Source organism: Scleropages formosus, chromosome 21 (assembly GCF_900964775.1).
Source record: "Scleropages formosus chromosome 21, fSclFor1.1, whole genome shotgun sequence".
In the NCBI taxonomy this organism is placed as follows: domain Eukaryota; kingdom Metazoa; phylum Chordata; class Actinopteri; order Osteoglossiformes; family Osteoglossidae; genus Scleropages; species Scleropages formosus.
The window spans coordinates 14,050,169-14,066,775 of record NC_041826.1 but is presented as its reverse complement, the minus strand read 5'-3'; the positions used below and the strand labels follow the sequence as shown (position 1 = coordinate 14,066,775).

General features: G+C 42.0%; 2 protein-coding genes across 5 annotated transcripts; one reads left to right on the top strand and one right to left on the bottom strand.

Annotated features, from left to right (window-relative positions):
- ferry3 (FERRY endosomal RAB5 effector complex subunit 3) lies at nucleotides 1–10,728 on the bottom strand. Of its 3 annotated transcripts, XM_018726076.2 has the most exons (14): nucleotides 10,689–10,728; nucleotides 10,001–10,209; nucleotides 8,626–8,771; nucleotides 7,981–8,162; nucleotides 7,620–7,719; nucleotides 7,320–7,441; nucleotides 6,801–6,907; nucleotides 6,439–6,636; nucleotides 5,980–6,108; nucleotides 5,016–5,087; nucleotides 4,705–4,907; nucleotides 2,345–2,402; nucleotides 2,000–2,067; nucleotides 1–364 (listed from the first exon to the last, which is right to left on the bottom strand). In XM_018726076.2, the coding sequence occupies exons 2-14, from the start codon at nucleotides 10,188–10,190 to the stop codon at nucleotides 272–274; spliced, it is 1,668 nt and encodes a 555-aa protein (XP_018581592.2). In that variant the 5' UTR covers nucleotides 10,191–10,209; nucleotides 10,689–10,728; the 3' UTR covers nucleotides 1–271. The 3 variants fall into 3 exon arrangements, with proteins under 3 accessions (XP_018581592.2, XP_018581590.2, XP_018581591.2); XM_018726074.2 differs by lacking the exon at nucleotides 1–364 and having other exon boundaries at nucleotides 978–2,067; XM_018726075.2 differs by lacking the exon at nucleotides 1–364 and having other exon boundaries at nucleotides 978–2,067; nucleotides 10,621–10,706.
- Nucleotides 10,729–10,957: 229 nt separating this feature from the next.
- Nucleotides 10,958–15,358, top strand: rad51ap1 (RAD51 associated protein 1). 2 transcript variants are annotated; one of them, XM_018726222.2, is made up of 9 exons: nucleotides 10,958–11,096; nucleotides 11,598–11,644; nucleotides 11,769–11,898; nucleotides 12,863–12,969; nucleotides 13,171–13,257; nucleotides 13,405–13,557; nucleotides 13,931–14,110; nucleotides 14,369–14,494; nucleotides 14,637–15,358. In XM_018726222.2, exons 1-9 carry the CDS (start codon nucleotides 11,080–11,082, stop codon nucleotides 14,756–14,758), a joined length of 969 nt encoding a protein of 322 aa, XP_018581738.2. In that variant the 5' UTR covers nucleotides 10,958–11,079; the 3' UTR covers nucleotides 14,759–15,358. The 2 variants fall into 2 exon arrangements, with proteins under 2 accessions (XP_018581738.2, XP_018581737.2); XM_018726221.2 differs by having other exon boundaries at nucleotides 11,766–11,898.
- Nucleotides 15,359–16,607: the final 1,249 nt, after the last annotated feature.

Below are 16,607 nucleotides of genomic sequence, written 5' to 3'. Positions count from 1 at the left end.
CAAAAGGAAAACGACATTACCAATGCAGAAGATATTCATAAACAATGGACCAACCAACAGACCAGAGGAAATAAATTCATTATGGTGGAAGAAGAAACAAATTTTGTTGAGGAAGTGGTCCAGTAATGAGTGCAGCATTGACCTCACTTCTAGAACTTCTGATTGGTCTGGACTCATGCTGGACGTTTCTACTGGACCAGACGCTCTGGGGTTGTCCCTCAAAAAGCATAAAGATCAGATGCCACAAACTCTGGGGACACCACTCACTCCATCAGCGTTTGGAGGTCAGTGTCAGAGTGGAGGAGACCCGGAAGATCTGAGGTAGCATGTTGCTGAGCTGGTAGAACATCTCCTCCGAGATACTCTGTTTGACAAAGAAGGTGTGATATGAACCCAGTAAACTCAGCATGTGGTGCAACTTTTAAAGTTAATAGCTACCTCACAGCTCATAGTTACACATACTGCTGTTCATAACTACACTTATTACAGTTCACACTCCCAGAAGCCTACAACTACCACACATACACATTTTAGCTAAACTCTCCTGAAACCTTGCAGAGATGGCACCCCAAAAGTTTGCAACATCCCAGGATGCTCCACAGCCACACCCTTTTAACCCCCTACAGCACAGCATCTGCATTTATTTCAGAAAGACTGTATTTATGCCTTTAGAAAACTTATGTCGGGCAATTAGACTATGTGCAACTCAATATTAAGAAAAATTTTTACACTATGATTTGAAAAAAATAATGTGTTAATTCAACTGAATTGAAATGTGATATTGCTTATTCTAGGTCATTAACCAATTCTGAAAAATTTATAAAATTATACTTTCAACTAGCAAATGGCTGTAGCTCCCTTCTGGGTCAGAAGGAAAGGTAGTGTATGCATGAGTGGAGGCGGTTTGGCCATCACTCCCAGCTGGATAGGATGTCCAGAAAAAGAGCAGTATGCTGATAAACACCGCCCCCCCATTCCTGCAGGAGACAACGCCCCTTACTGCAGTCTCCTGGAGATAAGACCCAAGCTAAAGTCTTGCAGTAAATGGGTGTGGTAAAAATATTCACACATCTTCATACACCATATATGAGATACATATCAATTATCAATGAAAAAGGAGTTTCACACATGCTTGATCTGTGGGTTTTTGGATCTGAAGCTACTGGAGGTCATAATGTGACAAAAGCTTATTAGCGTGCTAATTTCAAAAAAGCCAAAAGTACCAGAAACCACTTGCGTGGCTCCTGGGGACTCACTTTATTACCAGAAAATCTCCCTGTTGCACACAAACTCCCATGGGGGGAAAAAGGTCAATACCTTTATGGATACCCTCCTAGTTTGTTAGTACAACTCAAAGCAACCTAATCCTCAGTCATTACAAACAAAATTGAGAAATATTTATACATAGATTCTTGAGCAACTACTAAACAGGAAAAACTAAAAGTACTACTCAGAAACAACATGGCTAACTAGAAAATGTGATGCAGGGTATGTTTCTCTTCTTATATAAAACCCTAGACTTGGTGCACAGCACAATCATGGAGTGTGTCAAACTGAGACGCTTTTTTATGTTGCATGTTAAAGAGTTCCCCACAGCACAGCTGCACTCCGAGAACACTGCTTCTCACGCTGGTCATAAATATTCGAGTGACATTATTTTCACATGAGAGTTTTTACAGCCTCAGGTAAACAGCTGTACAGTGATTGAAACATTTTGCCCTACTTTTTGTTACTTGCTTCTGAAATGGGATTGTGTAAGAATTGTTATACCAATTTCAGAGGATTTTAACGGAATTCTTTAAACTGGCCAGAAATGTGGTGGGAGACAAAAAAAAAAAAATTTCAAACTAACATATAAATATAACTGGATAGCTTTATGTGAGGCATAACCCTTATTATAATAGCAATGTAAAGTCATGAATGCCAAATAAAATACTGCTTCTGTGTAATAAGTCAGGGAACAAAGGATGCGAAGAAAAGCTGCAATATGACGTCTAACCTGTGGGACCAGGAACTGGACAGTTCGTGAAATCCCACCATCCCAAGAAGCCATCTCCATCATGAAACCTGCAGTGCAGAAAATTTTGTCCACCAACATCAGCATGTTTCCTGCAGATACTTCAATTTAATTTATTTTTATCAAGTGCTCTTCTCATGCAGTGACACATACTTCAGGCTCCTTGGCCCATGTTTGTCTCCACATGTGCAAAATTGTGACAAGGAATTAAGCTTGTTGGTTATCTGGCTAATGGGACATTGACATGATGTTCTATTTGTGGTGAGAGCTTTGTGAGGGGTGCAGAAAGAGGAACACTGTAGAACTTGCCATCCCAAGACCACTCACCTTTCACACATTTGAAGACCAGTTCGGCTCGCTTTAAGCACCATGGAATTGTCATCTCCTACACAAGAGGAGTAAGAATTCAATTTATTTTTATACAGCACCCTTTTCAGACAATGACACAGTGCTGAACAAAGGATTCAAAGCATAATACAAATAAAAGGTTGGATATACATTAAATTACTACAGTAACTATGCAATTATTAAAACTATAAATCAGCCAAAGTGACACAGAGAAAGGAACAAAACCCCCCCCCAACAACTGAAAGGTAAGGGGGGGAAAAGACCTGGGGGTCAAAGAGCCAGTGGCTGCCCACACCTTCTCGGTATTCTAGATTTAAAAAGCAGAACATCAGAAGTGTCCGCTGGACCTCCTTCCTTCTCATTCTACACAACACTTTTCAGTGTTTTAGCTGTAAAGCACACATTCACAAACAGCCAACACAGAAAGGAATCTTAATTGCATTGTGGAACTCATTTGACAAAGCTGTATGACTGCTCAGCCCACTCTGGAATTAGCAATGGTCAGTGTGGTTTCACTGCGGTCGGATTTCGTTTGGTCTAAAGGAAATCTGACACTGGGCCCCTGTTCAACCTACCACACTGTAGTGGTGACCTAAAACTTTAAAACCGGATGTTGGAACAAATTCGGGAAAAACAAACTCCCAGTTTGTAAAAAGAAGCAGGATGTAACTTATACTGTAATCTGGAGAATCATGTCTCTTAATAATCATTTTTATTTGATGATAAATTTGATACACGTTGTTTGTTTCATGGTATTCATGGATGGAAGTGCCACTGAGTTGAACCTGTCTCACAGCGACCACTTGCGTGGTTTCCGAGGCAAGGGAGGGAACGGAAGTGGTTTGCCACTGCTTTCTTTCATGAATGTTTGCTGGGTGCAAAGACAAGGAGAAGGTACAAACCCTGCACACCTTCAGTTGAATTCAAAACCCATGCCCACGTAGCAGTTCAGGAGCTGTGAAGCAACTGCTTCACTTACTATGCCCCTGCATCCCTATCATAGCATAACTTCAAAACTTCTTTAGGATAATATACCTAGCTGCGCTTTGTGGATAACATAGTAATCTAATAAAACAATAAATAGAGACAAAGGAAGCTATTAAAAGCACATTAAATCATACACTAATAATATAGTGCTCTCCTGTGGGACAGAATTCACATCAGTTCCTTCTTAAAGGATGCAGCTGATTGTCCATTTTTCATAATGAGTGAACAATGGCACTTAATTATTTATAAACCCTTCAAAATATCTGCCATATAATGCAACTGGAGAGAGGAACATATTATTCTATTTGGGGCTTTGCTCTATGAATGAATATTTCAGCAGGTCAGTTAACTGCTTGTTGACCTGGGAGCAATTCATTTGGCGATGTCAAAACAAGTAATGATGGGCATTAATTTGCTTAGGATGCAATACTATAACTGAACACTTCAAGTATGTTTTTGTGCAAGACTCTCAACATTTTTTTCCATTTCTCCAGAGTTCCCCAAGTAAATCTGGAAAGGTCTCCTTACACAAAGCAGTTTACAGAATGACTGCAATGAACTAAGGCCCTTTTTGCCCCTCATTTTCTCCCTCGGGTCAGAAAAGACGACGTCACAAAAGGGTCATCACCGGAGCTGGGTAACTGTAAACCGTTCCATGGCCATTGGGAAACAAACAAAAGTAGGGTTCTAACTGGCCAGGAAATGAGGGAGGATGTCGGATGTGAAGTGAGCAAGTTCAGTACAGCAACTAAACGAAGGGGGAATGTGTCTGTCTTTGGAGCTTCTGTTTAACCACAATGGAGGTGGGGGAAGGGTGACGGGAAGCAAGTGTAAACTAGTCTACTTGCAGAGTCACAGTTCAAACTTATCAACTGTTACTTTGTTTTGGTGCCGTCCTACTTCATTTTTTCACTTAATTTTTCCCTAACCCTCAATTATCCAGCCGCAAGAGTAGGAGCGGTTGGACCATCTGGTTTTCTGACATCTGAATTTCATGAACCTCCACTTTGTGGGCGTTAAAATTGCACGCCAAGAGGTTAAAAATAAAGTTGGACACTAAAAAAAAAAAAAAATACACAGCCATTCACAGGTTAGTTTTTGGGCCTTAACCAAAAAAGAAACAGCAACAAATACATCTGTAATGTTTTGAATATTGCATTTCCTTAAGAGTTTCATGCTAAAGGGATTGTTCTCTGCCACCCACTGAAGTTTAAAATCAGTCTGTTTGTTCAAAACAGAAGATCAAAGTCCCCACCAGAGTCCATTTTTATTGCCAGTTCAACAAAGGCTCAGGCTCAGTAAGAACCTGCCAGTTTTGCAGTGACCTGTTGGCAGTTGACCCCTGTGCTCACCTCAGACATGTCATGCACCAGCAGCAGGGGCACAGTGATGGTGGTGATGTCGTGGGTGCAGCACACCTTGAGGATGTTGCGCAGGCCCATGATGGCTGGGTCGCGTGCCGTGATGTTGCCTGAACGCACATTGTCATCCACACACAGATGAAACACGACGTGCACGTCTGACAAGTTGGAGTGCCGCGAGATGTAGAATTCACCTGGTGGACAGCAGCGTGGCAGCTTAGAAAAAGGGTACTGGATACAGTGCGGATAATGTCTGCTGCAATTCAGAAACAAAAAAGCAAACAGCAGGAATAACAGCCAACCTGGAAGGATATTTGAAGGGTTTCTTTCAAGGTTTTTGGCCTTGTCCTCATTGCCTCCGTTTCTCGGAACCTCTAAAATATAAATAAGAACAATCTGTCATACCCTCGTAGAAACCAAACGACATCAGCTCTCCCCTTAGAGCGATGACAACTCTGACACAGGAACAACCATATAAGGCCAGGACATTCAGTAGCAATCCTGCCCTGGGCTCCTCCCCCTAATGGCCCACCATTGCAGTGATAAGTACCATGTCAGTGGGAGCATAAGGGGCCCTTCTGCACCACATCCGCACTCTCAGAGTCCCGTTGTGGGAATCAGGGTGACAACACCATTGCCTCAGCATTTAATAAATAAACATTACCTTACTCCGTGGCTGGCAGCCAGTTCCTTAATATTAACAGTGCAGTAACCACTACTGATATCAAACAAATGTCTCCAGGAAACACTCATGCTGTTTTATAGAAGACGCTAAAAGAAGTGCATTCTTTTATCCATTTTGTTATGAATCCTTTCCAGCAAGTACAGTTGAATAAGGCCACTGTGAGTAGAATTCTGCAATTGTGTGCATACATAGCTACACAGCAAAGCCCACTCTTCTCACATGATGCTTAAAATACCATTTAAACAAGTTCAATGTTCTCCAAGTGATTAATCGGTTTACATTATTTCTTTGGGAAAACGTCTTATTTCACATCAAAAAGACTGCGTAAATTTGGTCAGGTGGAGTTGTTGCTGTTTTGGTTTGTGCCAGCAGGAAGTGTTGTAGGAGTGTATGAATGTGGGATTGTGACCTTTGCCCTTCCTTGCCCACACATGTACAGAAGACAGTCCATGTGGCTAGCACTTCCTGGCACCAAGTAAATAACAGCCCTGAGCAGGACACCTCTCTCTGTTATGAAGAGAAGTGAAACTAGTGAGGCTGTGGTCGCAGCCCTCAGGGTAGGACAGGGGCTTGTCACTCACCTGGCTGGTCACGCTGCTTGCTGCTCCTCTGTGCCCGGGCATACAGCACCACCTGCTGGACCACCTCAAGCTGCTCCTCCAGAAGAAGGAAGTGGAAGTCTGTACATTCCTTGGACACTGTGGCAAAATCTGGGATGGCAAAACAAAGGACATTGTTGATAAACCCTTTGAAATGGTTGTAGTACAGTGCCTTTCACATTTTCTGAAGTGGGCTGGAATCAGAAGACCATGAGCAAGGAAAAAGTTCTAAAAATATCCCCTTAAATGCAGAAACTATCTGAGGAGCACAGAGTATTAGGATTAACAGCAGGAACCAAAGGTGATTAATTACCCCCCCCCCCCATTTCCTTTTCCTTTGACATCTAAGAGGCAACATAATCCGAGAAGAGGCCTGCAAAAATTTGAGGCCCCTTTGGCGTGAAGAACTTGATAGAACAGTACAATAACCTGAGTCCTGACCTCTCTTGATACCACTGTATGAGTTGACACGGTTGTCCACCAGCAGAACTAGTCCGCACAGGGATGTGGAGTAGAGCGATAGCGCCGTCTGCAGGCGACGTAGTTTCACTCCACTGCTGCCATGGCGACGGTGTTTGCAGAAGTCCAGCACATCTGCCCGTACTAGCCGCAGGTTGTGCATTGTCTTTAACTGTGCACCTGGGGGAGGGGGGCATGGAAACACACATAGCAGAGTCTCAGTATGCTAGTGACATATGTTCACCAAGCAGCTTCCTCATCTTAAGAGTACATAAATTACCGAAAAACATTAATGGAATTATTTTTGGGATGAACTGTGACATGTTTCCACAGTGATACTGCACCAAGGTGTATAGTGAAGCTTTCCTCCAGCTGCCTCTGCTCCTCAAACAGTCTGGCCCCGGGGTCTGGAGGCTCCGTCAGCTGGCTAGGCATCACCTTGATCTCTTCACTAAGACAAATAAGGAGCATGTCACATCAGCCTACTTCATAACTGTCCATTATGTCATACACTGCTCCTTTTTTTTTTTTTTTTTAAAACATACTAGGAAAGCTCCACACTATGGTATGTGAATCCTGGTCTCGGGGCACTGCTTTGTCTGCAAATTACACTCCCCTGCATCTGCGGGCTTTTCCTTCACTCTAAGCAATTTACAACCTGACTCAACTCTTCTTTATCTTGATTTAACCAATTTCGCTCTTCCGCCCTTCCCTCCCTGGGAAGCGTTACGGGCTTTCATGAGCTGGGAAACATGCTGACTTGCAAGCCCCAGTTACTCACTGCAGAAGTTTCTCCATGCAATCCAACACACAGACTCACAAACACACATACACACAGACAGTGTGAAGGAACAAAAGCCTACTTGATGGTACTGTTGTTTGGATTCTGTAGGTCCTGGTGCAACTTGATAACCCACTCTTGATACTCTTGTTTTTGGATAGCTGTCACCTGCTTCAGCTCATTGGCCCACTTATTTTCCAACACCTTGACAGATGCCAGAGAAGGCCATCAGCTGCAGTTGATAGCGTTTTCTGCCGCTATCTGATTTTGAACAATGGCACTTTCAGAATATTATTCACACTCTGCAGACTCATTCGATAGGTATAGCCTTCATGCATTTAGATGAAATTGTGCAGCCAAGGTATTGCAGCTGTTCACTCACCTGTTGAGCATCAAAGTGCTGAGACGCCACTGCATTCACATCCTGGTCACTCAGGGACTTGCCCAGCTCTTGCATCACACTGTCCATCTCAGCTGCCTGTCTGCAGAAGCACAGAGGTCAGCAAGACCAATGACAAGTATAGCTCAGTTTCAAAGAAACATTAAAGGCCCCCAAATATATTAGGAAGGCTACAAACATAACTAAGCAAGAGACAACTTCACATTTCTTATTGCACTTAACTTATAGAAGTGAGTAGCCTGTTCAAGTTTAAATTTAAAAATAATGCTGAGAACACACATGACAGCCTGGTAGACTACAGCAATAGCAGTAAGTGTCTTCTGGTCACTGTGAATCCACAGACCTCTCCTGCAACTTCTTTAGCTCCATGTCCCTCTCACTGATGAGCTCGGAGATGCTAAGGAAGTAATTGTGCTCCAGGTTAAGCAGAGTGTCAGAGGCTGGCGAGTGGATCAGCTCATGGTAAACATTGGCAAAATCCTCATCCCAGCTGGGCTCCTCTGGGCGAGCGTGCTCCAGTGTCGTCTGAACACACCAGTGGAGAAAGAAGCAGAAAATGAAGATTGACAACACTAATGCTGAATATGTGAATAAAATGACAGGAAAACATATCAGCTCTTTGTGACAGGCAACATTCACCCCACGAGCAAAAACAAATGATTGAAGAATATGATAATCCCTGAAAGGAAGTTCTAAAATTGCACACAGAAGATAAAGACAATCTCCAGAAACAATAACATTTAAATCTGACATGTAAAGAGTAATTATTAAGACAGCCATGCTGCCATCACACTACCTCATAAATTTTCCTCTGAGACTGTTACTGTAACAAACATAATGAATGTAAGTTTTTTTTGAATACCTTTAAGATGGATGGATGACTTCAATGGACATTTATGTGCCACAGAAGTAAGATGTGAATGATTACACATGAGGAATTGCAGGAAAACGGTGCAAATGAATGTCGTGATGGCATTGCCAGATGTACCTCAGAGTAGGCCTTTGCCCAAGTGTTTGCGAGCATGTCGATGTCCACCTCCCCTGTTGTAAGCCTCTGTAGGGCCTCTTCAGCTTCTCTTTCATAGTCCTCCAAGGTTTCTCTCTGAATGAAGCTAGTGAGGGCATTCTTCAAATCTACACCAAAAGACATAATATTGTCTCATACCTTTCTTTCTATTTAAGATAGGATATTTAATGTCATATTTCTTATATTTCATGAAGTGTACATATTATTGCTACCTGCACAACATTCATCCTATCCTTCTTTTCTAAACATTACTAAATTTAATAACTTTCTATCCTTATTCTTAGTTATTCCATTGTACGTAAAGTTTATCAGTAGGTAAGTAGAATCAAGTGTGTAATTCATAAATGTATTCATTTTATAAGTCTATTTTAAGGTTCAGATCTTCTAAGTTTATTTTAATATTTTATACAAAAATAATGACCATCCCCACAGGGTTTACATACTTTCAAGCAGCACTGTATATATTTTCAGAGGTTCTTGCATTTTTCTTTAATCTGATATGGATACCGTGTAGTGTTATCAGGCTACTCACCTTATTCACCAAGGTGACTTACACTGCTAGATACACTACTTACAATGGCTCACTCATCCATACGGGGAACACACGACACGCTCTCTGTTACTCACACACTAACTATGGGGGAACCTAAACAGCATGTCTTTGGAGCATGGGAGGAAACCGGAGCACCGGGAGGAAACCCGCGCAGACATGGGGAGAACATGCAAACTCCACACAGACTGAGCGGCTATTGAGCCCATGTCCTCTCGCACCCCCCAGCCAGGCGCTGTGAGACAGCACCGCTACTTGCTGTGCCACCGGCCCGGGGCGCCCAGATACCGTACTTCCATACCATCTCTTAGCACGAAAACCACAAGTGGTTACCATGAGCCAAATTCAGCTCAAGGGCACTTGGCCTACAGACAGTTGTACATACATTTATTACAAGGGGGTTACTGTCCCTTTAAACCAGCCCTGCTCTCTCTCCCTTTGTGTATGGACTCCTGTCTGCTAGTTCGCATATAAAAACACAATTATTTCTTAATATTTCCAGGTGAAATGTGTTCTCCTTTGTGGTCTAGCTACCTGTGAGCGGTTTAAAGCTTTCTATAGCGTGATATCTTTATTAAATAAAGAAGTGACGTGTCTGCCGGGAGAGGTACGTAGTCTGCCTGGACCAGCCTGGAGGCTCATCAGTCTGTGTCAGAAAACTCTGACACCTGCTTACAATTAATTTTACAAATGAGTCGAGGCACATTATTTTGTAGTTTTCATAAGACGTGTCGCTTTTTTATTTCAACCCTAGCCTAGCGAACCCCCTCTTCGTCGTGTGCTCACCTTCCTCTACGAAGCAGGGCATCCTGTGCAGGAGCATGAGCCGCCCGTGCAGGTCGCGCACCTCCTCGTGCACTGGCGAGCGCGCGGGGAACTGCAGCGGCACGCGCAGCACGCAGCGCTGCCGGCCCGCGCGGAACTCGAAGGTGAACTCCTTCTCCGAGCTGCTCACCTTGACCTTGCTCTTCTTCATCGTACACACACCACTGTCACTGTCCGGCAGGAAAACGAGCAACAACAACAAACAATCGGCTAGTACTCGTTAGCGGTTATCATGCCTGAGCCTGAGGGACGTGCCACGCCACGGTGTGACGGTTGCGGCACTGGTGACTGGGCCAATTCATTGCCAAATCCCCACTTCTTCCATATAAGCGATAAACTGTGACTGTGAGTCTGAGGTACCTCGTAAAGCGTTACAAGAAATGTACTTTTTTAAAGTGCATTACTAACCGTACCGTACGTGAATTCAACCAGCCAGGCACTGCCACTGCAGGCAGGTCGGTGCAGGTTACGGTTTGTGAATGCATTTGCGGGCCTAAAAGTGAAACACTTTTTTTTGCGGATTGGTTCAGTTTGGACCCTAAAAACTGTATTATATCTTACCACAATAATAAAATATATACCGTTCCTTTTCCTCAACGATAGCTAATTATTTGTGTTGCGCTGCAGCTGTCCCCTCGCAAAAACTCACCAACATCAGCTGACGGCCTCCAACCCTTCCTATCTGTAATTTTAAAGCAACACTTTCGACTAAAAAAAAAAAAAAAAAAAACAAAAAACTTGTGTGTATTTTAAATAAAAGGAAGTTTTTACCACACTATATGCTATAAAATGATAACGGTAATATATGAGTTAGTCATCTATTAAAAAAAACCCCCCCGACATAAAGTTGTCAGAGCGTCCCCGTGCATATACACGAATCTATAACACTGAATATACAGATGAATTTGCTCAGTTCGTTTTCAGGCGGGATGGAAACAACTCTTGTTCTGTACATACTTACCATCGATAGATCACTTATTATTCAGTGAATAAAATAAAAATATATCACAGCGTCGTGTTGTTACAGAAACATTACCACGATGACCCGACCTTCGAGGTGCGTAAGTAAAAATAAATTTAGAAAGCAAGCCTCGACGTTAGCAATGGTGCTATATCTCTGGCATCGTACTAACAGTTAATTTACAAAAACCAATCGTTTTGACACTCGTACACGAAAAAATAAATAAATAAAACGACCCCAAAAAATGGAACAAATTTAGAAGTGGAATTAAATTAAATAAGAACTGGCCGCGCAGTTTTTGCAGACTAACTACACACACAACAAGGCAAGTGTTGTTGATGTTTGAAGGGGATCATCGATCATTCAGGAGAGAATTTTTATGTCCAGGCTGATGATGTGAACAGGGAGACATGACTGATGACAATGACAATGACATGTGTCGACTAGTCACAGCTTTCTACTTTTTGCGACACTGACTGAAGTACTGTGGTGAATGTTGTCTTCATGTAACCACCCCTGACTGAACTGTAGTTATGGCTGAGAAATTTAGTCTCGACTCACTTGCTCTGTGTTATTTTTGTTAATTTTTCGTAACAGGAATAAGAAGCAAGTCAACTATTCTGAATTTCAAGATCAAGATGATGGTTTGTGTTTTGTGCTGTTGGACCACCGATCTTTCTTTTGCTTTAAGACAGTTGTATGTTTTATATGCTGATAGTGATGCATTTTTGTTTAAAATATCTCATTTTGATTTTGTTGGGGCAGAAGAAGATTTTACGGGACCTCCCAGCAAGAAGACCCGGGTGCTGTCCAGTGAACCAGAAAAAGAGAGAAAAGATGCAAGCAAATCTGTGATCGAGGAGAAGGAATCTCAGCAAGGGCTCAGCCCTAAGGCCAGGTAGTGTTGAACACCCCTGTTAGTGTGTTAATCAGTTGTAAGCGCAACTGATCTGGAAAGTATATTTAATAATTTCTTTCTGGGATGAAGTTAGACAATATTTCACGTGCTTTTGGAAAGGAATACTGTTCATGTCTCATGCATTATATACACCACACAAACTTTGGAGTCTTTTAGCATCTTCATTTTTGTCCAGAGTATTGTTTTATGGCATTACCCACTACTAGACAGAACTCATCATCACAAGATTGTGTACCTTTGATATGTGATTGTCATGTCACTACTGAACACTCTTTGCTCAAAGAAACTTCAGATGTATCCCTTTGCCCTGTGTTCTTGTTGCTATTATTGCTGTTATGATTATTGTATTTATTTAACTGAGGGATTTATTAGGATTGTTAGGATTAAACAAAACCAATTTAGTATTACAGCCCGAGGGAGGGAAAGAGCAACAAATTATTAGCAGCAAAACCAAACCTTCAGGATATTTTTCAAAGACTTATTATAAACAATAAACTGAAGTCAAGAGCATCACATCAAATGGAGCAGCACAGTGGGATGTTAAATTTTAGCAGCTATGTAGCATCCATCACTATTATTTTACTATTTATCTCTCAGTCTTCTGATACTAGCAGTCAGGGTACCTACTGAATTTGCTCTTCCCTTATCTCAGATGACCTGTTCCACATAAGTTCAGCAGGTATGAGTCATTATTGTGAGGGAACATGTGGGAAAATGCTTAACAGAAGGGGGCAAGCCTTTTGCAAAAGGCCAGAAACTCATATAAATACTTTGGTGCTATATGGTATAAGCTATGCTGTATTTTTAATTTAATGTTGGGCAGGTGCTTGTCATGACTCAGTTACAGAAACTGTAGTTTTTTCTCCTGATTTATAGGCAGTTCACCAAGGACACCTTTAATGAAGAAACGGTGAAGCTTCTGAACCTGCTATGTCTCTTTCAGGTTGTCAGTGGAAGAAAAGCTGTTTGAGAGAAGTTTAGAAGCAGCTATTCAGCTGTCCATGATCCAAGCAACAGAAGGATCGGAGGACCTGTCATCGAGAGATAAATGTGAGCTGACAGTACTGCTCGGTTACACCAGGGAGATTCTTTTGTTACCAGAGTTGACAGGCACCTGCAGATGTTCTTCTGAAGACTGTCAGTATTACATTTGACCTTGAACAATGCAGAAAAGATTTTAACATCTTCATTACAGATGGACACGTAAAGCATATCGATATGTCAGTTTTTTTTATTTTTTTGTATGTAAAGGTGACCAGAATGAGCACCCTGCAGATGCGGAAAAGAAAGATTATTCACCGTTGTTGTCAAACTGCAGTGTGGATACCAGTCTCTTGGGTGATTATGAGTATTTTTATGGAGCACGCACATTTTATTGTCTTTATTGTCTGAACCCTTTTGACTGAAACTGCAGTGACAACCCAAAGAGACTTCCAAGCATCAATACTTCTGCCCTTTGTGCTGGGCGGTCTGTATTTCCCTTAGGCCTGGATGAAATCACAGATGAGCCGGTGACCCGCAGCACCCCCTCCAGGCAGAGGCAGGCAGCAGCCAGGGCACAGGAGCAGCAGAAATGTATTCTTAACAAGGAGACGGAGAGTGGAGAGGATGACGACTACAAGCCCACCAGTAGAACAAGTACCTATCTCATGTTTCGGATGCTGCCCTCCAACACTTCAGTTGGTTCCCTGGTTCCTTCAGTTGGTCTTTCTTTACTAGAAGCGTAACTAGCAGAGTGGACATGGACTCTGAACCTCAAGGCCAGGGGTTTACCTTACTTGAAAAATTGTGCTCTTGTACCCTTGACCTGTTACCAGTGGAGTGTTGAGCTATATAAATATAATAAAATATTGTAGCCTTTCCACTTATGTGGATAACAACTGTATTAAATAACTAAGAAATTTATTACTGAAATAGAACAATATTGGGCATATCGTTCACCATTTAGGTTCTGTACTTTTACCTTATTTATAAAGTACTCAGGCTCATTCACACTGCTGTTCATCCGTAGACAATGACTCAGGAAGTGACAAAGACTTCAGCGAGAATGATGATAGTGATGATGAGGAATTCACTGTGAAGAAAAGCACAAAAAAAAAGGCAAGCAAGAAGGAGCCAGTGCGTCATCTGCCAGCCTCAAAGAAAGAGAAGAAACCCTCTAAAGCTGTCAAGTCCAAATCCAAGGCCCCAGGTACCTTCCCAGTATCAGACACTGACGATGAAGGTGACATCATAGCTGTTGATGCAACGATGTTTTAATCCGTACACATTCATTCTGCCAATATAATACAGTAGACCAGTATAATGATGTCTTTAGAAGGCTTCAGAATATTGTTTGGGCCAAACTGTTTGATTTGTGTTGCCATTGTGCATAAGCATATGGGTGTTTGTGACTATAGCTCCTCAGATGCTTGTTGCCTTAAAATTCCCTTACCCTCTCTAATTGCAGAGACCCCTGCTGTGTCCCGTAGTGCTGGTCCTGCTTCAAAGAAACCACTCAGTGCTCCCACAACTGTTAGGTCTGCAGTGCCTATCAGTCCAGCAGGGGGCAGGCTGCCCAAGTGGAATCCACCAGGTAAGACTGTTGTGTCAGTCTCAAACTGATGAGAAGGTCGAGATGTCCCTCAAATTCACGATTAACCTGAAGCCAAGGCAACATAATTGTGTCAGAATTATGAAACTTTGTGGTTTATAACAGTATTCCTGTGTCTCTCTAGCTCTAGTTGGCAAGAGTCCTAACACCCGGACTCCGCAGGTGAAGTCACCAGGTCAAGGGCTGAGACTTGGGTTGTCACGCTTGGCACGAGTTAAACCCCTGCACCCCAGCATGGCTCACTGACCCAAACTGTGTCTGAATGTTATTGTGTCTGTATTGTCTCTCTGTTTGTCTGTATCGTCAGGTCTCTGTCAACTTATTAGTGGGCTCAGTTGCTATCTTTCGACCCATTTTTACTTATTTTCTTTTTGTTTTTCATGAAATATTTATCCCGAGGCATATTGTAAAGATTGTACTGCTATACTCATAATACATACTGAATGCTTTGCTGTATATTCAACAGTCTGCAAAATATTGATTTTTCATTTGTGGTATTAAAAATATACCTTTTAGTTGGTTGAATAAATTCTTAATTTTAATCTTTTTTTTTCTGCTGTATGACATAATTCCATAGTAGCGTTAGAAAGTGTTTGTTCATACATTCAGAAGTTAGATTTTTAATTGCCAAGGAAAGCTACTGTGGGTCACCTTTTCACTTTCAGTATGGTACACCAGCTATCTACTGAACAGACTAATTACTGTTGTACAGCTTCTGCTCTGTAAATATAGGACAGCTTTGCTATATCAGACTTTTACACTGTTTTGTTTCAACAGTTTGCTGTTTTATCTGTGTACATTTTGACAGAAAATTGATTTTTTAAAATGAAGATTCAATAACGAATAAAAAATGTAATAAAGATTTATTATTTTAAGTTCACCAATTTATCTTTCCATTCAAATCACAATTTTTCACTTGAGAAACACTACCAGACTGTGTCCGACACAGATTAACTTAAATTATGAAATTATTTGTCTTGTGTAGAATTACCCTGGTCTCAAGCTCCAGTAAGTTTGTAATTCTGGTGCTAGAATTCCGACCAAGTCCCGTGCAGGAGACCACATCACACGTGTTGGAATCCCTGCACCGGTTCCCTGTAATGTCTCCACTGGACTTTAAAACTCTCACACCCACTTATAAGGATTTAGCTGAGTGGGCACCTCTCTCCTTTTCCAACCTCCTATCAGTCTTCTGTACAACTCCATTGAGCTGACTCTGGCACCTTACATGTCCATGAAACTCACACACCCTCTGTGTGAGATCAGTCTTTTCTGATGTTTTTGTGTTGATCTGTGATGACTTGACTGGGCCCACTGCAGCATGTACTGTAGATTGCTCTGGGACACCTGTATGTCTGAGCCTAACTGGTGGAAACACTGCTGACTGCAGGGTTTGATTTCACAAACCTGATGGAAGACCCTAATTAAAAATGTATGATGTATTAGATACAGGTATTTAATGTGCTTACATCCAGTTCTGTCTCACAGATAACAGGTGTTTGCTGTTCTGCAGTAAGTCAGTGAAGAGCAGAAAAGATGTCTAACGGGATGGTAAAACAATTTTTTTGCACTGAAATGAACAACTCAACCATCTCGGTTGATGAAACGTTACAGTAAAAAATGTGTCTCTCCAAGCACCTCGCAAACATGAAGACCGCATGACATCAGCAAGATGCAACGGGCACTTACGTGCTTGAGGAACCGATGACATCACTGCTTAACTGCATGGAAAGTTTCCTTAACAGCCACCAACAATTCATAGTTTAACATTTCTATTGTGTTCCAACACGTTTAAGCAAACGTCTACAAACGAGGCATTGAAATAAGTCTAGAAATGAGTCAACAGGACAGTGAAAGTGTGTGAGCTTCGGTTGGGGTTTCTGAATGTTCATGTTCTGGTGATATTTAATTTTCAGTTCACTGAATTAAAAAGGCCTGCAAAACCCAGTGTCTGGATCAGACATGATCTTGAATGTCATAAGTAGTGCTGCAACCCAGGAGTGACTATATGCAGAGTATGGGATGGGCCCAAGCCAGAAGGGACAGCAAGAAAGGCTTTTTGCATATCGGCTGTGGCTAAAGAATCAGCCCTGCA

Excerpts from the sequence above, each read along its gene's own strand:
- ferry3 (XM_018726074.2), bottom strand. The coding sequence starts at position 10,190 with ATGAAGAAGAGCAAGGTCAAGGTGAGCAGCTCGGAGAAGGAGTTCACC. Across the intron at positions 6,908-7,319 it reads CCAAACAACAGTACCATCAA|TGAAGAGATCAAGGTGATGC; the intron begins GTAGGCTTTTGT and ends TATTTGTCTTAG. Across the intron at positions 4,908-5,015 it reads CCCTTCAAATATCCTTCCAG|GTGAATTCTACATCTCGCGG; the intron begins GTTGGCTGTTAT and ends GCTGTCCACCAG.
- rad51ap1 (XM_018726221.2), top strand. Across the intron at positions 14,111-14,368 it reads GTCCAAATCCAAGGCCCCAG|AGACCCCTGCTGTGTCCCGT; the intron begins GTACCTTCCCAG and ends CTCTAATTGCAG. Across the intron at positions 14,495-14,636 it reads GCCCAAGTGGAATCCACCAG|CTCTAGTTGGCAAGAGTCCT; the intron begins GTAAGACTGTTG and ends GTGTCTCTCTAG.